The sequence below is a fragment of the Falco peregrinus genome, chromosome Z, assembly GCF_023634155.1.
Source record: "Falco peregrinus isolate bFalPer1 chromosome Z, bFalPer1.pri, whole genome shotgun sequence".
Classification (NCBI taxonomy): domain Eukaryota; kingdom Metazoa; phylum Chordata; class Aves; order Falconiformes; family Falconidae; genus Falco; species Falco peregrinus.
The window spans coordinates 40,594,831-40,621,088 of NC_073739.1; the positions used below are offsets into that span (position 1 = coordinate 40,594,831).

General features: G+C 38.9%; 1 protein-coding gene across 5 annotated transcripts in view; it reads right to left on the reverse strand.

Annotated features, from left to right (window-relative positions):
* The window catches only part of AOPEP (aminopeptidase O (putative)), a 206,513-nt gene that overhangs the window by 21,512 nt on the left and 158,743 nt on the right, over positions 1 to 26,258 (reverse strand). For 4 of the 5 annotated variants that reach the window (XM_055790627.1, XM_055790622.1, XM_055790623.1 and 1 more), the window contains one exon: positions 3,591 to 3,707. The exons of the other annotated variant lie outside the window; for it this stretch is intronic. In XM_055790627.1, the coding sequence (XP_055646602.1) occupies positions 3,591 to 3,707 (117 nt within the window). The remainder of the gene's footprint in view (positions 1 to 3,590; positions 3,708 to 26,258) is intronic. 5 annotated transcript variants of the gene reach the window in all.

Consider the following 26,258-nt stretch of genomic DNA (forward strand, 5'->3'; position numbering starts at 1 on the left):
TTACAAGGCAGTGGCTACCACTGGTCTCCTACCCTCACCTGAAGCCACATATCTGTGGTGAGACCTCACTTGAGAGAGGACAGGGACTACACTGAGTTGCTGAGAAGGCCCCAGGAAGGACTGCTTGAGCACTCCTTGAGCAGAGATCAACAGTTAAATTCCAGGCAAAGGCTGAGTCGTACCTCTCTCCTCTCCTGGCTGGTACAAAGCAAGGATTAAAGCAAGGCAGGCAACCTGCTGCAAACCCTCCTCTCCTTTCTGAAGTAAGATGTGCCCTTATGTTGGTAAGACTGGAGATGCATGTGGTAACAAGTGGTCAGCAGTAGCAAACGGTGCTGTTGGCAACGTCGACTGGCTGAGGACAGACCTGCGTGTTGCTGTGGGCAAGTGCAGACACCACCAGGTCCACACCTTTTTACAACAAATGCGCTGAACTTTAAAGTCAAAATAAGGATACCTCAGAAACACAGACACAAAAACTTTCAGAAACATGAACAAGGACTTCCCATGCTGTACTTGTGCAGGACAAAACAACCCCCAATAACTAGCTCTGTTGCAGCATTTGTGAAACTTGAGTTAGTGAGCTGTTACACAGGCTTTGCAACGAGTGAACTCTGTACAGGAACTCAAAGACAAAAGAAGCCCAATGCACAAGTACCCAATTTCATAGAATCATAGAATCATTTAGGTTGAAAAAGAACTTTAAGACCATCAAGTCCCACCATTTACCCAGGACTGCCGAGTCCACTTCTAAGCCATGTCCCTAAGCATCCCATCTATGTGTTTTTTAAACACTTCCAGGGATGCTGATTCCACCACCTCGCTGGGCAGCCTGTTCCAATGCTTGACCACCCTTTCAGTGAAGAAATATTTCCGAATATCCAATCTAAACCTCCCCTGGCACAACTTGAGGCCATTTCCTCCCGTCCTGTTGCTTGTTACTTGGGAGAACTCCAGTCAACCAGGCTCAAGCGACCTTGAGCAAATTTTCCCCTGTACTTTCCCAGTGCTAGCTTTGGTGTGGCGCTTCAGTGCCAGCATGCTACAGGACTGAAGTGTCCATACATAACATTCAGGTCCCTTAAAACAGGCAGAGACAGAGGGGTGGGGGGTTCTCTACTGATTTCATCCCAGGAGTAAAATCCACCAGGCAGCTGCCCTCTTTATTCCTCCCAACATACTGACATGACAAGGTGAGATTATCCAAACCCTTTACTTTTTCCACATAAGTACTACAAAGTGTGGAACACTCTTGCCCTTCAAGAAGTACTCTGCAGCATTATACAGGCTATCATTTATATTCTCTCTGATGTTGTCAGAAGACCTTTCAGCTACCTAAAACACATACATAGAAAGCCTTCCAGATTCCAATTGTACAGACAACATTTTATGTACCATTTTTAAGACCAAGCTTTGTTTTAAACACAGAAAAACATACTTCTTTGTGTACCACTGTCATACATTACTGACCATATCATTGCTAATACTTACCAGGAGATTAATGTGACTAACTTCTACTTCTCAAAAATAAGAAAACAAGTTCTTATTTCTTAACTTTCTGCTGCTGGATGGAACACAGCTGACAACCTTACAAAAATCCCTGAATAAAACCTCTGACATTGACAGTTTTCTTTTTTTATTGCCCTGCCTGTGATTTTTTATGCTTGTATTTTTAGTGATCCCTTTCAGATGTTTAGTTACTGAGAGCATTTGAACTCCTGTAACACAACAGAATCACTGTCAGTGATTAATGTCTTCACAAATTAAATCTAGACAGGAAAAGCTCAGCTATAGGCTTGGACTATAGTTCTTTGTCCCTGGGTCAGGACAGGAAAAATCCCCTATGCACATACTGGAGAAACAGGCATGAAAAGTCCTTCCCTCAGGTATGTGAGGGTGTGTAAGCTAGGTGTCTTGGGTCTGATGACTGGTAAAATGCTAATGGTAATGTTATCTTAATTATTGTAAATGTCAGCTAAGCCCTTGTTTTCCCCTTGTAAAATGAAATTGAGTATGCTCCTTTCACTGAGGCCGTAATTTTGTGTGTGTTTGGCTGTGGTTCTTCTTTAAGAAAAAATTCTGACAGATTGCTTGTGTACTTCTTTGCATGACACCGCAAGGAAGAAAAAAGTGGAGAGAAAGGAAAAACCTGAGAAACCAAGCTTGTGGCCTGGTGCTTACAATTCACAGGCATGAAGCAGCAACACCGCAGCTATTGCTTTGACCTATCTCCCTAATAATTCCTATTCCCATTATAGAACCCCTGACATTTCAGTGGTATTCAGATGTGATTAAAATATATTCTAATATCTATAAATAGAAACATCGGTTCAAGTACTAATTGAAAACAAACCTGGCATTTGGAAACCTGTATCAACAAAAAAGTAAAAAGGTGCAGTAAACAGAAACAATTGAAATGCTGTCCATTTTTTCTGAGAAAAAGCTACACACCTATTCTATTGATCTTTACATTAATGTTTGGATTCCCAAGTGTTTGTAAGTATCCACTCAGAAAATTCAGCATAAACAGTAACAAGAAAGATTTTGCTCTCTCCTTCAATTTCAATTATTGCCATAAAGTTCCAATTCTAACAGGGTTAAGTCATGCACACTGACTTTCTGCAGCCTTCACAGTAGTTTTTAATTCAACAAGAGTCAAATGTCACGTTGTTTACTATGCTCCCTCATTGCACATTACTTTGATCATATGCTACTTCATAACTAACCCTTGTTTATATATAAACCCACATGTCCTTCATTCTCATGGCTGATTCCATCTTACTTCCCCTGCTGAATACTATGTACTTGAAGAAAAGACCCGTTGCAAGGGTGTTTTCAGTCACAAGTTCTCCTGCTTTAATTGTCACAACCCCCCAGCTTAAGAAATCCATGCACTGAGTGTGGTAATAAGATATATTTCTCCCCAAACACATTAAGCTCTTTGAAGCAGGGATGCTAGCCTCATACATGCCTGTACTGGGGAAGGTACATTTACAATATAATAGGAAACAGTGTTTTCCTCAGGGACTTAATATCACTGGGACTTACTAGGAGCAACTGTAAAGCACATATTCCCCCTTAAACTCAAGCCCCAAAGCAGAACATACTTTAGTCTCTCTGAAAGCAAACTTTTCTAAATACATAGTGAGACTCTGGAGCACTCAAAGAGGAACAATATGGGCTGGCCATGGGGAAGAATTTTAGACCATAACAGACACAATTGCATTTGGAGACAATACACACAACTAAAATGAACTGGGCTCTAATACACAGTCACCATGACATAATGAGAAATTTAACACTTGAGCAAATGTGCTGCACAAGGCACATGCACAATAGTTATGACATCTATGCTGCACTGTCTCTTAACTACCATGGTATGCAAACGCACCTGGACCTACACAAAACACACAGAAATAATGAGTAATTAAGGCATCTGAAGATGTAACAATACCAGAGTTAAGAACATCCAATTTCAGATTTAGATGTAGAAAAAAGAACTTGAATGAGCCTGGATGCTAGTGGAACACTGTTACTCCTAGTCAACAATGCAACGGCGTATGCCAGTGAGATTTTTCAGAGTGAATTACCTCAGCATCTTGCTCCCGAAGCTGGTATGTTTTCTCTAAGCACTGAAGCACTCTAGGACACAAGGTCTTCCCCTCCAAGAGGTACTCCAGAAGTAGGACCAGCTGGTCAGGAAGAAGCTAAGAGGAAAATAAATGCCATGTGTGAATAAAGATGTCTACAGACTGAGCAACTAAATGGAAACAAACCAAAGAGGACAAGACCGTGATAACCTGTGTACTTCCAGCATGTGCTTGAAATACAAGAACTTCTAGCTGGTTTCTGAAAAAACACAGGGTTTACGTGTCTGTTAAAAAACTCTGTGCTGGCACCCAATTAAGACTCATTTTCCATGGTTTTCATTACTATAGTTAGATCAGATCTAAACTATGCTTATCTTACTGAAACATAATCATAGCTTATTAAGTAAGATTTTTACAGAATACATACGCTAAGTAATTTCATTTAGTTTGTGCCTGGAAGGAATAAAAGAAGCAAATGATTTACAGTTCATAATTTCAGGAATCAAGCAGATATATGAATGTATGATTTTTAAGAGTGGCATTTTTTTATCTGTTATATGAACAATTATACGATACTTGCAGTGAACAGTCACAAATAAGTAACCCACAAAACAAGTGTAACGACACATTTTGAGACATATTTTAGTGCAGTGAGTCATCCATCATTACATCATAAAGACGCATCAGTGTTATGTTTGTGGCACACAGAGTATACATCTATCTATACATGTATATATATTTAGTAGTCACCTGACTCTAGAACCTATCATTTTGCAGCTCAACCTAATGTAGCCTTAAAAGAAAAAGCAGAAGCCTAATGTAGCGAGTGCTTAAGTGCTCTGTTTAATAGGCTTATTGGATGAACAAATAAATAATTCAAACTGAGATCAGAGAGAAATTACAACAGCTGCCAGGAAACATCTATTGGAAATTCAGGGTGATCAGTCAGAAGTTTGTTACATGCCCCAAAGCTTTCCCCACTATTCATCATTGTGGGGCACCTAAAGAGGAAGGGGAAAGGGAGAAGGAATGTGAATTTAAGCTTTTGCACACAAAAAGAAACCAGGACTGATCACTTCCAATGTTCTCCAGACCAATTAACGGAAAAAGATATCCTGTTACTTTAACACTACTTCCAGCTTTTATCACATTTGGTGATTCTCTGCTCCTGCTTTGCTGCCCATGTCCCCTTCTGCTGCGTCCATGTGCTAAGCAGGTACAAAATGAAACCGGGTATAGAAAGTGCCTCTTCCAACAACACACCCCACAGCCAGAGCCGTTTATGTGGACTGAACAAGTCTAGACCCCTGACCTCTGACAGCAAGTCCATGAAGATATCCAGAATCTTCTGATGTCTTAATCTGTAAAATATTGCCATTGACAACTAACTAAGCAACACAACATTTTCTTCCCTTTTAGTCTGACATAATTTAGCATCAGTACTTAAATCAGAACAAAGAGGAAAAGAGATCTGCTTTAGTTTCCTCGCATCTTTATTTCCTTCCATCTTTTTTATTATTGAAGTTGTATTCTTGGAAACTGAAAAAACCCTCACACCTTACTGGAACATTTTCTAAATGATACCAAAGCCTGACAACAAAATGGAGTTGTTAAAAATAGTCAGACAATTAAAAATATTGAATATTTCAATTTCACGATAACTACTAAAATGCCAATTTGAATGTTTACTGTGCAGTTCAACAGCAGCTGCCTGGGGGATGGTGAGACACTAAAAAAATAGAACAAGGAAGGCTTCTGGGAAGTGGCTCTGCTTGGAAACTGGATTCATTCTGAACACTAATAAAACCTGAAATGTTGCAGAACACCACATACAGAAAGGTAACTTCTGATTTAGAAAGCCTTCCCTGCTAACTACAAAGACAGCAGAGCAATACTTAATTTCTAGAAACTGTAGAACAGCTGCTTGAGTGCATCAGTATACAACAGCTGAGAGTTATTTTATAATATATCTCCAGTATAATTGCTATACAGATTAATAATAGCTTTCTGTGTGTGAAAGATAACATCACAGAATCTCATGGAAGCCAACAAAAGCACAGCGGCAGAGCAATGGCCATGTCTTTAATTTACCTCTGCCTAGTACTGTGCTATGGGGGAAGAGTTTTCAGAATTTCAGGTTAAACTCTTCTCAGTCTAGATTTGAGACTGCAGAGAAAAAATCTGAGACTATGGCTTCTGTTATTTTCCCACGTTCCAGCTGCTCAAGATGAGACTCTACATACCAGTTTAATGGTCATGGTTTAATTAGAGCCCAAGGTAGGAGCTGGCGAACAGGGGCAGCGCGGGGGGGCAGAGCCACAGAAATGCTGACTGACTTGTAACCAAGTGGCACTAGTGAGCGCAGCTATTACATTTTGTTCTCCCACTTGCAACAAATAAAAGGAGGAACATTCGCTTTCGTGTCTTATCCTTACCTTTTAATAAAAGAGACTCTGCCTAAGCGAAGAAACTATCCTAAGGAAAGAGGTGGAAGCCTGGCTGAAGGTGCACAACGGAGACTACTACAAAATTCCTTCAGTCGTTTGGAAATCTTCTTTTCCCCAAAACCACAGCAATATGAATAGCGCTGCCTCCAAAGAAGCTTTTTAATGGTTATAAATAAACTTCACAAAATTCCACTCGGATTTTCAGCCAGAAAAACCCACACTCGATTATTTTTCTTTTTCCCCACCACCAGCCTTATTTGTGTCACCCACCTGTTACTTCTTGTCTTTCACACCACGAGAATTGGTTGGGGTGCATGTCATTGATATTCCATTTGTTTGCCTTATGCTTAATACAAAAGGTCCCCTGCTTTTAAGTGCTACCAAAACATAAATGCTGGAGAAAACAAACAGTAAATATCCTTTCAAGTGTTGTGAAGCTGTTTTCCTTTACAACTCATATTTGGTGCATGCATATTGAATATCTAACATAAATAAAAACACAGTGCAGCTAGAGCAAAATACAGCAGGATAAAATTCACAGTGTCAATGTGTATCTTCATGTGGAAAACATTCAAAAAACAACCATAACTCCCCAAACACAAAACTGTCATGTTCATGTAAACAATAATAATAAAAGTTTATTTGCAAAAAATCACACTGAACTGTATTGGAGCATGCTCAGTCAAAATGTTCAAACATACGTGATTATTAAAGTAGATCAATCAGAAAACGTGGCAAGTATCAAGAACTAGTTTTCATTAAAGCAATGATTGCTGCAACAGCAGCTATTTATATTGTAAAGTAGATAGCTCCTGTCCCAACCTATGCCTGCTGCATGGAAATCATAGTACTTTTCGAGGGTTCCCCCTCCCCCACTTGCAAGTACTGACACTATAGAGACAAAATAAATTAATATGTTGTGATCAAGCACACCAGAGGTTTCCTGTCATGCCCCATATAATTAAAAATCATCCCCACTATAAAGCTGTATCCCAGCACTGTATATGTTATCTTGCCCTTACAACTGTAAAACATCTCCTACATCTCTTCAGCCTTGTGAAAGAGTTCACTTTGTCCTGCCACTAAATAGCCATTCGTCCCCTGCTTCCCCTATGTTACCTGAAGTGGTGGTTTTAAACTTTGAGTAATGAGGTTGTTACCTCTAAAACAAACTGCAAATGATAGGGAGTATCAAAATCAGGTCTGTATTTGAAAAGGCAAATGAAAAAATTGAAGAAAACGTAACCAAACTGAAAATAACTCAAGAGTACTACCAAAGCCGCTTACTGGGGCTGATTCCATGTATGTTACGGGAACTAAGAAAAATCATGCTTTGTATTTTATTCTTATCGCTACAGAAGGCACTTCAGCAATTATACTGTGTTACATGAATGTCTCAAGGCATTAGTAGGTTTTAAAGGGTTTCCACAAATAACCTTGGAACAAAACTGTGTGTTTTCTGAATCCTACCCCTAACCTGTAAAAAGCACAAAGAAAACAAATCTCGCCTCTTCAAAGATCTGATGCGGCAGCTACAGAGGTCATCAACCTCACATCCCAGACGACCACCCACATGAAGGAGCGTATTTATCAGTTCCTACATTAACAAATGCAATAAATGCCAGATTAACCCTTTACACTAGAAAAATTGTCGCTGAAGCATTTGACTACTGACCTTTCACAGCCATGAAATGTGACACAGATATATCTACTTCAGTATCCACAGCACCAGCACTTGCACCGCACCCCTAAGCCAGGACACAAATCACCAAAGTAGTACAGCTGGTATGCCGAATATCCCATTTGCTCCTGCCTGCACTTGAATGAAGTCATTGAAAGCCTCCTCAGAGGGGAAATCTGCCTCAGACTAATGCAGCAACCGATTGACAGTGGCGTGATTTCTATTATTATTCCATTATCACACTGGGATCTGTGCCTAAACAGCATGCTTCCTCCCTGATGCCATTTCCTTTTATCCTGGCTCTAGGCTAAAAGCAGATCAATAGGAGTAATACATATGATGTCACTTCAATTTACAGCTACTGCCTCCCTCTCTCATGTGCAGATAGATCGATTCTTCCCAAAAATGGTTAAGAAATGCACCGGGAGACTCTTCTCCCAGAAAAGGGTTCTCGGCTATATTTGTCTGTGTAACCACAGCAAGGAACTGTTTACACTGAGCAAAAACAGGGGGGAAAGGGAAAAAAAAAAAAAAAAAAATGTCACTACTGTGCGCTGGAAAATGCTGGCTGAAATACAATACAAACAAGGCCCAAAACAGAATTAAAGTCATTTGACCTTTGAAAATTTTACAGAAAAGTTTCAAGTTTCTAAGGCGCAATGTATTTCACCCGTATTTCTCAGGAGAAGGCAGCCTTGTCCCCTCCCAAAACCATGAAATGTCTTGTCATTTACATTTGTACACAATTTTCCAAAGCCAGACTGAATTCCATCTCACCCCTCTCCTAGGAAAAATAGGGAAAAGCCTCACCCCAGAGTTCAATAGTGAACGGATCCCTTCATACAAAATTTAATCATGGAATCACAGAATCCTTTAGGTTGGAAAAGACATTTAAGGCCACCGAGTCCAACCTAGCACTGCCAAGTCCACCACTAAACCATGTCCCTAAGTGCCACATCTACACATAACTCAAATAACTCCAGGGATGGTGACTCAACCACTTCCCTAGGCAGCCGGTTCAATTTCCTCATTAACTCCAGATAAGAAACTGCTACTAGTCCAGGAGACAGGATTTATAAGGGCCAGGCCACCTCTGCACCTATACTCTGAACTCATTGAGCAAATCCCTGAACAAATCTCATGTTATAAACTCTCCACACAGACAATTTGCCTTGAGGGCTGTTTTCTGCACTCAGCAATTAAAACAAAAAAAACCTTTGTAAAACAAATCTTCCCATCCCTCCAAACTGTCCAGAAAATTGTTAGCTTGAAAATTCCAGAAAACACTACATATTCAACATTTTTCAATAGACTTTGTCATTGTTTACCTCAAACAATATTCTTCAGATGCTGTTTTCATCTGTGCAGTGACTTCTTTTAAATGAAAAAGGCTCCCCCTCCCCCCCCCCCCCTTCAGGGCTAAAATGTACTCATATCAAGTAACATACGAATTCAATAAAAATGTTGACGCTAACAGCTGTTAACTAGCATAGTGCAGCCGACTACTGAAGAGTCTAACTCTGAAAGAACTAGTCTGCAGTTTGATTAATATGCAGAAGGAAAAAAGTAATCTGCAGCTGACAAAAAAGTGCTTTGAACTCTTTACAAAACAAAACCCATCTATGTCAGAGGTTGACATAGTTCAACATTTCAGAAGCGCATAGTGAAGCAGACTGTTCTGTTTAATTTTATTTGGGTCTGCATTTTTATGACTGCCCTCTTGCTGAATAATCGGCTCCCCTTCAATTACTTATTGAAGATAACTAATCTCACTATAATTAAAAGCAAAACTAATACCTCTCTCTAACACATTCTAATCTGCTTATGAACGACACTTCTACAAAATGTCTTCCCTCTGTGTGCAGTTTTTCTCAACCTCTGCTCACACAGTTCTTTCTGTGCTTGGCAACTCAGTTTTCAACATCTACTTTAAAAAAACGCAAAAAGCCAGGAACCGTACAGGGTTTTAATCATGGAAAAGAAATTCCTACGAATTTGCTTCAAAAATTACTTACTTCAGGAAGTAATGATCATAACAAGTTCATCAGCATTTGATTTGTGTTGTACTTCAGAATGCTGTTTCTGGGACATTTACATCTGGTATCACTTACTTCATACTAGTAGGACATAAGAACGACACTGAGAGAAATGTATTTAATAAACAACTGAACTTGCATTTAGTTCCCAGTGACTTTCCTATTTGTAACATCAAAATTAAGGCTATCTTATTTTTGGAAGCAGACCGTTTATGCCAGAAATAATTTTAAGGCCACTACCTCCCCAAATATAAAGGTTTGATTTATTCTGGCCACACATATGGTGACATTGCTGGATGAAGGACACAAATCCCAAAGAACAGCACAAACTTAATTATGCACAAAAGTCAAAAGACCTGATCTCCATTGACTTTTAACCCTCCTTTTCAAATGCAAGGACAAAAAAAGCAGTAATGAGAGTGGAACTGTTGATATGCAAGCAATAAATGTTATGACACAGCTACAATTTAAGGTGGGCTTCTGAAGGGTTCAAAAACTTTTTGCGCATGTGTTTGATTTCAATTATACCTTAACCTGGTATGTGTAACGCTAATGTGTCCACAAAGCAACAAAACTTGTGAAACTTTTTCCAAGTGAGCAATTTATTCAGCATTTTTAAAGAGGAGCTGCTAATGGGCAAGCCCTTTACAAAATGTGGCTGTTTCTTTGAAATGTCCTCCTCAAAACCTGTCCTACATTAACACTGATTTGTCAAGCAATGTTTGCATAACCAAGGCTGTACTTCCCTAAAAGTTACAGACACGCAGTTTGGGAAGGCTCTTGGGATTATTTATGTGCTTCAGCTTTGTCACATTCATACAGATTTTTGTCCTGTTGCATTTAAATGCTATTTTGACATAGACAAATCGTTGTACAAACCACATCGTATTACCTGCACCAAACCGTTTGGCACTTATGAATCAAACTTAGCATTTGACTTTCTTAGCACTAAAAAATACATGTAGGGTAGCATGAAAGCAAAAGTGGACAGGAAACCGTGGGTATGTATGTTAAAATACTGTGAGATAAAAATGCAAGGATTTAACTTTATAAATATTTTGAGATGACTTTCAATGCAGGAATCAGCAGCATAAATGAAAGTTCAAATGTTTTGCATTCTGTGTCTGATATTCTGGTTATGCATTACCAGTAATGTTTTTAAAAGGCCAGCCATTGCTACTGGTACAGAAACAGATTTTTTTTTTTTCTTAAGCTATAGTACACAATATTTCCCTGTAATTTACTTAATGGAGAGAAGATCCACTTAAAAAGAAATTCAGCATCTGCAATCTAATATAAATGCACTGAAATGTCAAAAATTATTAAACCTTTACGATCTAACATACTGCTGAGCCAGCAAAATGAAAACCAGGTGGCTTCCACTACAGGTTCAGTCAGGTTATACAGCGCCTTCCTTCAACCCCATTTTTCTCAAATAAATGTTTCACCATAACTTTACCCTCGAGCATAATAACTCCCTTTTAAGCATAACAGACTACACATTGTGTATTCTATGCAGATTATCATCTCTGCCACTTACTACTGTGTTTCCAGCATGCGCTGCTCCTTGTTTCAGATGAAATGGCCACAGCAAAAGAAAAACTGGACATGAGAAGCCAGATTTCACATTTGAAATCATACTCCACAGGACCATCACTTAGACTCACTGGAAACAGACAGCATTGCTCTGACGCAAAGTAAAGTTGAAGCTGGCAACAGCAAAGTCTTCAGTTACCCCTTCACTCAATCTCAGAAGTCCTGAGCACTGGAGAGGTGATCAGAATGTCAGCCCTGCAGTTAGTGCTCCCCAACCACGTGAAAGCAGCTGGCATTAAGACCACCTTCTCATCTAACAGCAGACTCAACAGAGGCACTTCAGGTTCAGCAAACCCTAACTACAAAAAACAAAGCCAAGGAGAACTCTGGTTTTATTTTCCAGACTCAGCCTACTGCAAATTAAAGGATTCACACGGAAGACCAACAGGTCTTAGCAATTGGTTGGAAAATTTCTTCACCACATTGTAGCAGATACCCAAGTGGAAGTATTTGCCTCCTGATTTGTCCATCCAAACACTCTAGGTCTCAGCTGCTGCAAACTATGCACTGATGCTGAGATCAATGGCAGTATAAACTATCTCACCTTGAATGACCTCAAAACAGACCAGAGAATGTCCACTGAGACACTGAAAGAAAGTTGTAGACTACAGACACTGAAAACCAGTGTTTCAGTGGCCATTCTACCAACTGCGAAACAAAGAGTTGAAGAACCATTATCACTGTATGCTAGCCACAAGCATCAGGGAAAGCACCTTCAGACAGATTTCCTTTATTTTTCTGACTGTATATACTCAAAGAAAGAGGGATAAAAACTTGTGAGCCAAAGAAAATTAACTGATTTCTTTAAGCTTTGCTAAGTTGCAAATTACTGGCCAAGTAACTTCATTACCCAGCACTGAGTGCTGAATTGTGTCTGTAGAAACTACTATGGGCAGTTAACCTACCTCTTCAGTCCAAAATCCTTGCAACCGAACTGAGCAAGGGCTAGCTTGAAAAAGTATCTTATTTTTCCTCGAGAAACTGGCACATGCATGGAAATTCCTGGAACAGAAATTTGTTCTACCTTTGCCTACCAATGCAAGATCCAGTCAATGCCCAGACTTCATCTAGGATTGTGTCTTTAATGATCATGGGACTTCACTAAGAGTTTCCCAAGTGTCTTAAGGTGTGGTCAGGTTTGGGGAGATCGCTGCTTGTCACCAGAGCATGTTGCTTTCTGACAAGTCAAGTACAAAGTTACTTTATCTGCTGCAAACAGCCAGCATCGTTCAGAGAAAGAACCTGAATAAAGAGACAAGAATTTACTTTCTTTCTCCTCTAACCTTTCATCAACCTGGCTGTTCCTGATATCAATTCCACTTAGCTCAGGGCTGCAAGATACAACACCACTTCACTAGGGAGGGCTCCTGAAGTTCATCTCAAAGCACTGATAATGTCATAAGCCTTCCTGGAAGAAAGGACTAAAGCACAGGTGGAACTGCATTTCCGTCACTTGACTGTTTACTCCTGGAATCCACAAGAATCAACTCTCTTTTCTACCCTTTTTGATTTCAGAACAACAGGTGATGAGTGATTTCATGTATAATTATTTCAGTTGTCTTTTAACATTTGTAGATCAGCTGTATTTCCAAACCTCAGCTATCAATATTTTATTTCTGACCTGAAATCTGGCTCTGATGCACTGTGTGTTCAACACAGCCTGTGCATATTCACAACAGTTTTTCCAACATCCCAGGTCCATTTGATCCTTTGTTGGGGGGTGGTGGGAGTGGGGGTGTTGTTTGTTTTTTTAATTTTTAGGAATACCACTGACCAGAGTGAGAAGACTCAAGTTTCTGAAATACACACATACCTCCAAGCAAGCCTTAGCTATAGACTAAGATAGTTAGTACTAAGTTAGTACAATAGATGTAACTAACAGGTAAGATCTAAACCTAAGACTTCATAGGTGATGCTGGGAACTTAGAAGAGCAGTATGTAGAGTTTGTAGTCATGAAACAGTTTCCATTGACCGATGATGCAGAGACACCAATCCATTACCATCACCTTCTTGGATTCTTTTTTTAACTAAGATCTCACAATGGCCATGATTACAAATCTCCAGCTGTCTAGGAGAACTCTTTCATCATGGCTGAAAGTGATGCAGTTCCACAGCTGCTGTCGCTTCTCAGCCCAGTTACTGCAGTGTCTCAAAATGAAGCCTTCGGCACTTCAGAAGATAAGCGGCACTGAACACTGCACCGTGACTCTAGCAAACACAGGTTACCACATGCCTGTCATGTTGGTCTTCTAGTTTTCACACTGGTTCTCAGCAGAATCCCCTCTAACCCTGCCACTGCAGCCTGCACCAGTGACACTGAGAAGTCCACCTCTGACTGCTGACTGAAGGTCACAGGCAATAGCCAGGCTCCTCATTCCACAACTCTCCCCTCAAAGCACACAGACTTCATGAAAGGGAGCCTGAAGGTTTTAATGAGTTGAGCTAAAACTTACACTGTGAACGAGGGACTGGTCACAGGCACCACCACCGGCCTCCAGACAGATGGTAAGTTTGTCAGTTTTGCCTGCTCTAGTACAAATACACAGCAGCACGTACCTGAGAGGGAAAAACAAAAGGGCAACCCTTTCTCCTTCCCAAGAAACCCTTTCTGAAACAAAACACTCCGCTGCACAGAGCTCTCTCCAGGGGGAGAAGATGAGGCAATAAACAACACATGACAGATGTTTGTTCATTGCTTAATGCACTTGTAGAAGCTGCTCAGATCCTACAGTGATGAGTGTGGTACGGAACAGAAAAAGGATATCCCATTGGTTTTATTCCTGATTAAGAAATATGGATAACATTTTCTTTAAAACTATTGCAGAAGACAATTACCATTGGGGAAAAAAAAATCAAGCCTTTAAAAGATCTGAGGACAAGTGGATGAGTGTTGCATGACAGCGTTATTATGCCCAGTACTATTAAAGTTATTAGCAAGAATCTAGCTGCCAGGCTTTCTCATTCAAAATCCTGTATAGGAGGATTAAAATTAACCATAAAAATAAATCCAAGCTCAAACTTGCTGGACATGAACTTTTCCAAACTGCAATTTGACTTACGGATTTTTAGGTTAAGGAGTGCAAGAAATCAGGTGGCTTGAGACAGGATTTGCATACCGTCAGCGTGTGTAGGAGCAGGCCTTCTTAAAACAACAAACAAACAAACAAACACACACCCCCCAGCAAACCAAACCCTAGAAGTTAGTTGAACTGCTAATGTTTTCAGAAGTAATTCACAGATAAAATGTGATAAAAGTGCTACATTCTGCTCATGTTTCTCAGATAAGACCTTTTGTAATGCCAAGGAAGATACATGAATTACTTTATCATGTGTACTGACCACATATAGACACAACAGTAATAATTACATTTAGAACCATATAATGGGTTTATTTCTTGATTCACAACTACAGCTTCTTGTGGGAACAACTCTATTCAATTTAACAGAATTACATCAACACACTGGCTCCTGAGGAGCTCTCTTGAAAAAATAAAAATCAGTACTTTCTTGTGATTATAGAAATGTGTGGTGCTTTTATGACAATGCAAGTGACAGAAAAAGAGAAAAAATATTTTAGAGATGTTAAGCAGCTACTAAGTTGATGAAGGGTTATGAACAAAATACATTATATTTAGGGCACAAACTGCATTATAAATTCACTCTTACAGTTGGGGTAAAACTAGAGGCTTTAAATATTTTAATTTCCTCATAAAATGGGGATAAATGTAATTTATTATGCCCATTTTTAATATTGGTATATGCACGTAAGCCTGCAAAGATATGCTCACATAATAATTCACTGAAAAGTCTTACCTCTCTCAAACCCCCTTTTTTTAATAAAAAGTCCTGTAATTTTAAAAAAAAAATTGTTGTTGATAGTGGTGGTGGGTTTTGGGTTTTTGTATATCTGTAAGGAATATTCAATGAGTTGCTTAAAAGACCTTAATTTCATACCACCCCCTCTTAGGTTTATGCATCACATTCCAGAGTACATGGAATCATTTAATGTATTTAGATAAAATACATTAGATAAAATACTTTAGATAAAGTATTTGCAAGTTTATACCCAGAAGCAGGCACAAAGACAAGTCTTCTTGCTGAAATGGAAGAGGGTTCTAGGTTCTCCATTTTCAAACTGAGATTTCCTACAATGTTTTCCATCAATCATTTACTACAACCTTCATTTTTAAAGATATTTGAAAATTTCCAATACTTCACAGTTACTGAGGAAGCAAAGGGTAAAGTGGTTGTTGCAGAAAAACAAAAATACATCCTAACCAAAAAGCCCCACTCTTATTTTTTTATTTATTTTTATTTTATAAACGTGCAGAGAAATTATTCACTTTACTGCTATTCACTTCCATACTATCTTCCCTTTAGCGAAAGGTTCTAACTTGTAAAGTAGAGAGTGCCCCCCACCTCACTCCTGACCTGTGCAATTTTGGGTTCCACTCCAGACATGTCATGTCCTGCTTAGCTCACACCTTTTTACATGGAACTGGAGGAACCCCTGTGGCTGCAGCAAGGACTTCCAGGTAAGCAGGCACCAAGCAAATCACCACGACCGATAGCAGGGGAACTTAGCCTCTACAAAACAGCATTTACTTACTTATTTATTTCTAAGGCTACATGCTACTTCACTTCTTCCTCTTCAGGAAAGAAGGGAGCGGAAAAAATATTGATCTCCAGGAAGGATATCTGGAAAATTTGCTGACCTTTGCCCTCATTCCATACTCCTTATGGAAGGAGAGCTCCCATCAACTTCAAGGGAATATTTACTCACTTAAGGAGAACCAGGCCAGCACTTAATCACTGACATTATGTACAAATGTGAAAATAATCTAGCAGGTACTGCCAGGGAGCAGTGGGCTGACTGGGCAGCAGTAGAGTATTATTTATATACAAATGACTGGATAACCACTGAGTTAAGTACAGTGCTTCACCAGTAATTTATAATCTTATCTACTAATGGAAATAGTTGACTGATCAAGCCAGCTTTAGTGAGAACCCACAGTGCTGTGCACAGGGACAGAACCAAGTTATTTACATGAAAAGTTTAAACAGTGCAACCCCACAACTCATTTAAGAAATTGCTTGGTGACCTGATCATGCAAACCTAATTTAAGGTAAGTAATGAAAGCTTTTGAACACTGAAATGCAACCCATGCTGCAGCACAAGAACATTATCTGCTTAGTATGGATCTTGCTCTTCAGAAGCAAAGGCAAGCGCCCAGTCCATCAGCTTTTTCCATCTAATGAAATCAGTCTCCAGAAGTTTCGTTTCAGATATGTGTGTGCTGCTGGGGCTAAAACAGACCTTAAGTTTCCATTATAAACTGCAATTCTCAGGTGTTTATAACCTAACTATAAAAATTCCCTCCAGCAAGAAACTTAGCATTGAAGTTCTCACCCTGTAAGAGATTTTAAAAAGATTACTTTCACTATTATTTTTTTCAGATACAATGTCCAAGCCAGTTTACTGATTTCAGACAAGTGTCTGTCACCAAACTCCTACCTTCTAGAAATGAAAACTTAACAAATTATTATTTCAGGAAAGTCTAGGGACATTTGCAACTATTTGAAATTAGGATAGCTGTGGTAACAAACAGTGAATAGCTATGGCTACTTCAAGGAGTAAGTATCTGACACTGGCAAGATTAACCCTTCATGGATCCATCTTAAACAACATAAAAGAAAATGATAGCACTTTTTTCTTTTCTTTCAAACTAGGCAGTAGAGATTTAGTTTGCTGTGCGGTTGTTTCCCCGTGCTTAAAAGCAAACCCATGAATAGGAAACACCTCTCAAAATCCCAACCACATCATCACCTACGCCAACAAAACCCCAAGACAACCGCAGTTTATGGGCACAAGGCTGCAAACACTTAGGTGTAATTAACTTTGCATGCACTGAGTACCTTCACTGAAAGGAACATCAATCTACACAGTTTACAGCATTGGGCCCCTTCTTAAATGCCCCTTTTAAAAAGACGTTACAGGGTTTAAGAAATGAATAGCAAAGTTACACTGTAGAATTTTGTAGCAACATTACAGTTACTGATTTTTCAAACCAGCTCAAACCATGAAAATTCTATATTACATTATACAGACTTGGAGCAATTTCTATTATATGCAGCTTATTCCCTGCAGAATCTAATGAACTCATCAGTTTGTATACAACTTTAGCCAGTTCAGTCTGAAAATACACTGAAAAAACCAACATGTTCTTGGAAATTTGACACTTCCTACTATCCCATTAAGCACTGACATCGTAGCTACGTCAATGTGTCAGGTTTTAAAGCAGTTTCTGTACACCGCTGACTTCAGCCTGGGAAGCTGCTGCAGCACTGACTTTCACATGTATAGACACCCGTAAGTCTTACAAAGCTGGGAACTGAATGCACTCAGCACCTATGGAAATCAAGGTCCTCATACCCATAGTGCATGTATTATAGCTGTCAAGCAAAGCAGACACTTTACACTGACATCTCATGTTAGTCTTTATAGTTATTTCACCATAGATTGCTAAGAGGGCGAACTCCTGCCCGCAGTCAGCTTAGCTATGAATCAGTGTCTCTGTCTTCATTTTGCCAATTGCCTTTGTTGGAATTCCACTTGAAAGACGGAAAATCATGTTAAGCTGCCTTAGATTTCACCGTTAAAAAAATATTTAACCTTGAAAAAACATCTGAACAGACATAGGAAGCTGATTACATGTGTATTAGATATATTTTTTCCCTTGTAAGTTGTTCCTAAAGATGTTGCCTGTATTTCACATACCTCTAAAGGCACGGAACACGTACCAGCTGTGCTGCAAATGCCCAGTCTGGCACTGGCAGGTAAAACACTCTCAGCGGAGTATTACCTTTTTAACATTTCTATTGAACTCTGCAACAGACAGTGACTTTCTTTCACAAACACCCCTGAAAGAAGTGATTAATGATAAAACTGAGTTCTTAACCCTACTAATTGCAGATGGGCAACAGAGGCAAGAAGGTGATATGAAAGGAATTTCACCGACATCCAAAACAAGCACTGTAACCCATAACAGCTGAAATTACTCCAAGAATCAGTAAGGCACATGACAAAAGAAATGCATGTTACTGCGAAAAGGCCAAAAATCAAGGGTATACTTACTGAAAATGCAATTTCAGTTCCACTCAGTTGGCGAGAGCACAAAGTCCTTTAACCTGATTATACCTTTACTGTGGTGCCTCTATGATATTCGTCTTCAGACTAAATACACAAGCTCTTCTTAATCTAAGTCCAATCACAAACCAGTCTTGGACATGCTCCACCCTTGCAATTACATATTGCTCTCAGTGATCATATTCCACCTCTTTCCTTCCCTCCTCCTTTTCCGTACTGTAGCCTTTTTTATTCAACATTCTTCTGGGAGCATTATCTCTCATCTAATAATCACATTAATTAGAATTTTTAATTTTGGCGTTTAAACAACATGAAATTACTTTGGACAAATCTTACGATTCCAGGGGCAATAACAACATAAATGTAAAGCCCTTTCTCATCTGCCCCCAAACACACATGAATTTCTAAAAGACAAAAACAGAAGAAGAAATCTTATCCTCATGCTCTCTGTAACAAGATGAGAGCACCCTTTCGCATAACAGCTTTGTTAATTTCAGGTGCTAGTGCACTGACTTCAAGGAAATAAAAGGAATACGTATATCCTTTCACTTTAGCAGCTCACAAACCACGTAGGTGTACCGAGGTTTGCCAAAGGCAGCACAAATTGCTTAATCTTCAGAACAACTGCACCTTATTTGAGATGCAATTTTAATGCAAATAAAAGCAATAAAAGGAAAAAGTAGCAGTCTATTGACTAGCATCTGTTAATTATGAATACTATATAATTAGCATGCTTACAGTAAATCGTAAGTGCTGGTCTGCATGATTTCACAATGCCAATCTCAGTTTATAGGGAGTCTGGCTGGAATAAATAAATAAAGCAACGGTATTTCAGCAGGTCTGTACCATTAACAAAGTCAGTATAAATAAGCAGCCTTGCCATTATATACTGCCCTTCTACATTAACCTTTGTGGTCAAAAAAGAAACAAAGTGTTTACAATGCAGATTAGCTTTGAATGTATCTGCATGGAGCAAAATAGTAAGGATCCATACCTTTCTGAGAGGCATCTCAAGGGAAGAACAGGGCAGTGACAACGAAGACATGTTGTGATATAACAGCACACAATTTTTTTTCAAAAAAATGCCCAAGTTCCATACAGTGCTGAGAGTGGGTTTTCCACGGAAAACATGTCTTCACTTTTTTCAATCCCCATGGGATCCTTGACCATACAGTTTGGATTGACTTGGAAAGTAAAGCAGGGCCAGAGATGGGGGCTGGGGGTCGTGGCTGACTTTTTCAGCGTTTACATTGGTATTTGTATCACCAAGGCAATTGGAGCTTATTGGCCTCAACAGTGAAAAGTAATGACTCATGCTTAGCAACCCTGCAAATGACAGCATTTGCTGCACACAATAACATAACCAAATTAAGGGCCTCTCAATGTATACAGCACCTCTTCCCTTTTTTCACTTTATTTAGTTATTTATTTATTTAAGCTCAGGTTTCCAGTTCTACCAGTAAGCGCTCCCTGCGTAGGCCAGTGGTGCAGTGATACACATACATGCTGTGTATCATAGGACGGCTCTAAATTGCTAGTGGGATTAGTTTAATCTAAATATCAGCTATGGAAAATTGCAAAAGACAGAATGGAAGCTGGTGAGTCAGATCTCAAAATCACAGGAAAACAAAACTGCGGGCTTATAGCCAGTTATTTTTTGAATCCCTCTCCCCCTTTCCACTTATACCTGCTACTGGTCAGAGCAGTAAATCAAATATTGCTGGCTGTTCTTTAAAAATGGCTTGCAGTTAGAGAAAAATGTAAGCTCTGTTAAACTAACATCTTTCTTCTTTTACTTATTATATATACACTGGTTTTTTTCAGCTCTTTATGGCGGGATTTTCCTCTATTTTTGGAATGTTTACTTTGCATTTGGCATCTTACTGTTTCCTCCAGAGAGTCAGTTTCTCCAGTTGTTTTTTGCCTTGAGGTTTTGGTGTTTGTTGGGGTTTTTTTTCTCATTACTCACACAGCAACAGGGAAGAGAAAAAAAACTATTTTTTTAAACCCTCTCCAGGAAACTGGATTGTAAAACCACAAAATCTGGAAGAGTGACAAAGTGGGGGCGGGGGGGGACCTTACATATTTTTAACCAACATATTGAGCTGACTAGATTGCAAGTTGAGCGTTTAAAAAAACACAAAGGAAAATGACCATATTTTGCTCAATCAAAAAAGAAGGCTTTGACATGGAATAGAGGGAACAAAGAAGCATGCTTGTATTATGAAATCCAACAGAAGGCAAGAAAATGCTATTAAAAAAAAATAATCCCCTGGTAGCATGACATTTTCTTCCCACAGAGACTTTACACATTCCGCCCTTTCACCACTTTTCAAAGCCCCCATATTTTTTTCCAGTATTTCAGCATAAGTGAAGCTGAAACTCTTGCTTCTCATTTCCTCATATTTTCTGTATTTGACACTTTAGGACCATGCACTTCTTCAAGGAGGCTGTCACCAGCAGGTGGTGTGTGGAGGCGAGGGCTGCGCTGGAAGATTACAAAATAAAACTGCAGCTCTGAAGTGACTACATGTGCTTGCACAGGGCTTGCACAGGAGCAAGAAGGAGGCACTACATGCCCACTGTACGAGGGACACGCAGGACACCCAGACACTTGGCACTTAAGGCACAAAAAATATTTCCACTTCGTTTCCAAAAGCCATTTCTAAGCTATTTCTATGCAACTCTCCTGAGCTCCGTCTAAAGGCTTTCAGTGGTGGTATTTGTGTGAGGGAGACACCCAAACGTACCTGGAACTCAGGAAACACTAGAACTACATTTTTGCTATTTGTGGCTGAAACACCTAAATTCAGTAATGTACGATTCAAGGCAGACTAATCACGCACTACGTGATGCTACCCAGCACCAACAGAAGGATTTTGTCAAAGTGTATTTTGTTGTTACTCCTTTTCTGCCGCATTTTCATTTCTAAGATTCAATACAAAGCAAAAATAAAAGTAATTGAATGGCTATAAACGGAAGTAAAAACTGTTGTATTTTGTGCAGTTCCTATGAAAAATCCACATATTTTCTATTTCTCATACAAAATACTTTCAGTACTCCCTAATTAGCTTGTATTTGAAACAATGTTCAAAGCTATGCTTTAAGTACCTTACTGTGAAAGGAAGGTAGGAGTAGTCTTGAGTGAAGTGGAATTACTATTCAATGAAAAGTAAAAAGAAAAAAATACTAGAATGAAAGTCAAGCATGGAATCAACAGATCAAAGATCTGTTTTCTTCCACATTAAATTTGATGTTAATTTTCCAGCTATATTAACTTGCCACATACAATTTCATAATTAAGTTATATAATGTGATACTTCAATACACATATGGGTAAATATCACAGTCATTTTAGTTTAGCACAAGAGAGCTTGGCTATGTATTTGAAATTACTGATAATACTGCTACTGTGAAACAAGTCCTACTGTGAATAACTATAATTCATTTTTGCCCAGTTACACAAATTGGCAAATGTATGGAAAAACTAACCTGCAGAACATTTTTAAATACAGATTTTGTTACAACTTCAATGGAGCAATGAGAGAAGTCACTGTTCAGATAAATGTTATGTACATTTTTTTCACATTTGCGCCTTCATCATAACGTGCAAATAAAACTTTGCTTTGCAGAACATATTAGTAGGTCCTGATGTAAAGCGCAGATAGTAGCTTTGCACTACTTTTCTGACAGGTGTGTGTATAATATGCTGTTACTAAGAAAAATATAAATTTAATGCAAACCCTTTGAGAACAAGAAGACAAGATTTAAAACATAATACACTGAACGGATACTTGCAACAGTTTATGAATGCTGACAAACAGATCTGACTGAACTGACAAGCCTAAAACCTCTAAAAGGACCTCAGAGAATCATCTTGTAACAGTATTAAAGAAACAAAACTAACAAAAAAGAGGACACAAGTTATTTCTGACAATATTAAAATCAAACAAGTTTGTGTGGTGGAAATTAATAGTGACTATTTTTTGTTGTGCTATGTGGGCTATCTACTGCTCAAAAGGAGACTTGCACACACTTTTTAGAAACTAGGCAATCTGAGTTGCAACTGCTTTGCATCACATTTGTATGTGAAGCGTTTAAGACATAACAAACGATTTTGCAGCAGTACTTGTTGAGACAAAATTCCCATAAATGAAACTCATTTGTGTAAGGATTGCAGGGTGGGGCACACTGCACCTTCTGAGTAATCAGCTTAACATACACAAAACCGTGTTCATTTATTTAGACGTTTTATGTTCTTTGGTTAGCTTTAAACTTTCAGCACAAAGCCATAACATGTAAACATGAAAGATTATAACATAAACCAAAGTGCTGCAAGCAACAGCTTTGCTCAAATCTAGCAGAGGTTGAAGTCAACGCAGAACATAGTCGTAAACACCTTGTTCTCAGCTTTTATTATGGAGGACAACAGCACACTGTGTCCATTCTTATTTAGAGATTTCATAGATACTGATATGGGTCAAATTAATATAGACACAAAAAGGTTTCAAAAGTATATATGTGTGCAGAGCGGTATAAAATCGCGGTAACCTACACACTTGTAAAATGATGACATTCCCTACAGGTGTATTTTCCAGCTCATACCATAGGTTTTTAGAAACTAGCAAGAAGCTACTACAGAATCTAAGCCAAGGGCACATAAACAACACATAAGAAGTGTGTATTAAAGCATTTTCTGACATATGTTTTGGTCACTGGAGAACTGTCCAAAAACTTGTTCTAGTAAGTTGACTTGAGATGTCTCTAAATTCTTTCTAGAAACAATTTGTGGCCTTGTAGACAAATAGACAAATATTAAGCCTTGGCTTCTGCAACTGGAAAATGCCAGATTTGCATGAGTGAACAGTGAGATCAGGAACTTCGAGAGTCCCTGGATGGAAGGCATTCAATTTATATCTCAGCTATAAAACCAGAACGTAATGTATTGTTATAATAATCCATTGTGTGAGAAAATTAGGGGGTTTTTATATGCATCCTGTGAAGCCAGTCCTGACACCTTTACATAGCCATACATCCACTGGTTTTGCTTGCAGTAGTAGTGGCAGAATGGGATCTTTTTCTCCAGTTTTTGTCCTATTCCTTATTGGAATTAAGAGCTAAATGGCACTTTGACATTCATGAGCACCCTGTAGGCTGTGGAATCTTGGCTTCTGAGCTACAGGAAAGAGTCCACAGCATCTGTGTACTTCCAGCTTTGTAAAAGGACGAGTGTACTACTGGCATATGGTCCTGTAAGCAAAAAAGATTTACCAAATGGAAGACAGCTTAAACATTTACAGTGGGGCTTAAATACTCTTTTCTACATAAACTTCCTTTCTGAAGAAACAAAACAAACCGAAAATTAGCTTGATGAAACAAGCTTAGTTGCCTCAGTTCAGGCCCTACTAAAACCCCCATCCATATTGCCAAAGCTGCCCTCACAACTGGCAATCCTGATGGACGAGACTGAATGAGTGTGGAAATTGAATTACACCCTCTCTCCCTCTAAGTGGTCTTTATGGATCAGCACACCAGAGTGTGTCACAAGTCAGCACCACTCCTGTCCACGATGCAATCTGTTGCATGGACGCAATCCTTCAGACTGCAGGTCCCTCAGTATGACACTATTCAAGGCAGCTAAACAAAATTTTCAAAAAAGTATCTTTGAAACAGTAATTTAAGACAAATGTCTATCTGCAAGAAACATTTGCGATTTGCAATAGGAACTCTCATTGCAGGCTCCTACTAATCTGATTTAAGCATGATTTTGTTTCCACACAGGAAGCTTAAATTAACTTAGCTGTTCCTGAACTCTGTTACAGAAAGATGAAGCTCACAACTACAGTTCCTAGTTCAATAGCCACATTTGCTACACAGTCAGGTTATGCTGAAAATTTGTTTGCTTTAGCTACCATTACACAAGGGATTTATACTATTACAATGTTATCCCATTACATTCAGCTTTTACACTTGCATGGATTGCCTAGAGACTGAAAAGTAGAAGAATTCAGATCCTCATGTGTGTCATGTCTGCTAAATTACCAGCTGCAAGAAAATCTCTGGTATATTCTCCACAATCATGAGACTTTGTCATTAATGCATGCCAACACTGAGAAGTCTGATGTGATCCAATTTCCCACTATTGTCTCCTTTCTTGTAGTAATAGTAGTAATAATAATAGTTCTTAGTAAACTTTCAGTCCAGGACTACTTTTTAATTTAAAAAGTTGTGTTTGGTAATTCATCCTGTGCGTGGAAGACATCATTTTGGTGAGTAACGAGGGGCAGGACAAAACCTTTGATCAAAAATGCCAAAATAAGTAATAATCTATGAAGGACAAACTCAAGTCTCTCACTTTTTTTTGGAGGCTTGCAAAACAGTTTTTGAATAAAGGCCATTCTTAGGTTCAGCTCTTCCACAATTACATGGAGGACTCCATCAAGGCAATTAGAAAATCAACACACCTGACTACCTGTGAAGTTTCCTAACTCTAGGAATTCCCTTCCACTGTTCCTTTCAAAATGAAAGGTAAGTGCTGACAACCAAATTAATTAAGACAGCCAAAATCACTGTTTGGGGCATGTCTAATTATATGAAGAACTCCATTCAGAGGGTTAACACTGTTCTTTTTTGTGTGCCACTCTTGCTACGTACATGAGGGCAGATATCACGGGATTACCCACAAACAGACTGCCAGCACGATACAAGGAGATGCTTTGTCTTTATGCAAAAATTAACAGTGTGGCTAGCATTGTTGGCACTAAAAAAAGTGTAGATGTTTCCAGTCATCGCTTTGATGCACACAGCCATGGGGAATGCCCAAGTACCATCACCACAATCAACACCTGAAATGTAATTGCTTGCTTTTCCTAGCTGATATGACAAAGTTCTCACTGATGATTTTTCATTTAAGCTCACAGGCTGCTATCTATGCATGGCAAGCAACACAGCCCCCACCTCTCCACCCCCATTTTCACTACTGCTTTCTCTTTAAAACAAAAAATTCAACACACAGTTCAGGAAATATTGTAAGATGAAGCTGGCTGCACTCCCAGAAATAAAAAAATTAAAGTTTTAGTAAAATCTGACATCTCCCTGTAAATTACACCTTAATAACCCCCAAAACAAACAGGAAAAGATACTATTACCTAACGTCTGAAAATTCAGAGAATATATTCATTCATGGAAAATACTTCTGCAAGTGAATTGAACTAAAATTATTTCCTCTATTACATAGTAAGCAAGATATCCAGGCACCTTTTTTAACCTGTGCCTTCCTGGAAATAGTACATTCTTTTTATTTATCAAGGAAAGTGAACAATTAGACGTGGTGCAGATAATCTTATTAGCATAAAAACACACTCAACAAGACAGAACTAGACAAGTGTTTTTACACTTTTACTGGAAAGTGTTTTTACAGAGGCATGCTACAACAGTTTCCAGTGTGATCCCCAACCCCAACAATTCCTGATCTCTGATTAAGACAGCTATCCAAATTCATTCTACTGAGGTAAAAATACCATATCCTCTATGCTTTCAAGCGCATTTCAGAGAAATAACTTTATTTGCAAGCAACATATTCAGAATTCATTCATTGCTAATCTCAGTGTGCAACTTAATCCCATGACAATCACATCATCTTTCAGATCATTCATGTGGTCATGACTGTAAATACGTTTGTGACCAGTCCAAAAAACAAACAAGACCAAAGGAACTACAAAAAGGCAGCCACACCAGGGTGATATTACATGCTGTGCCTA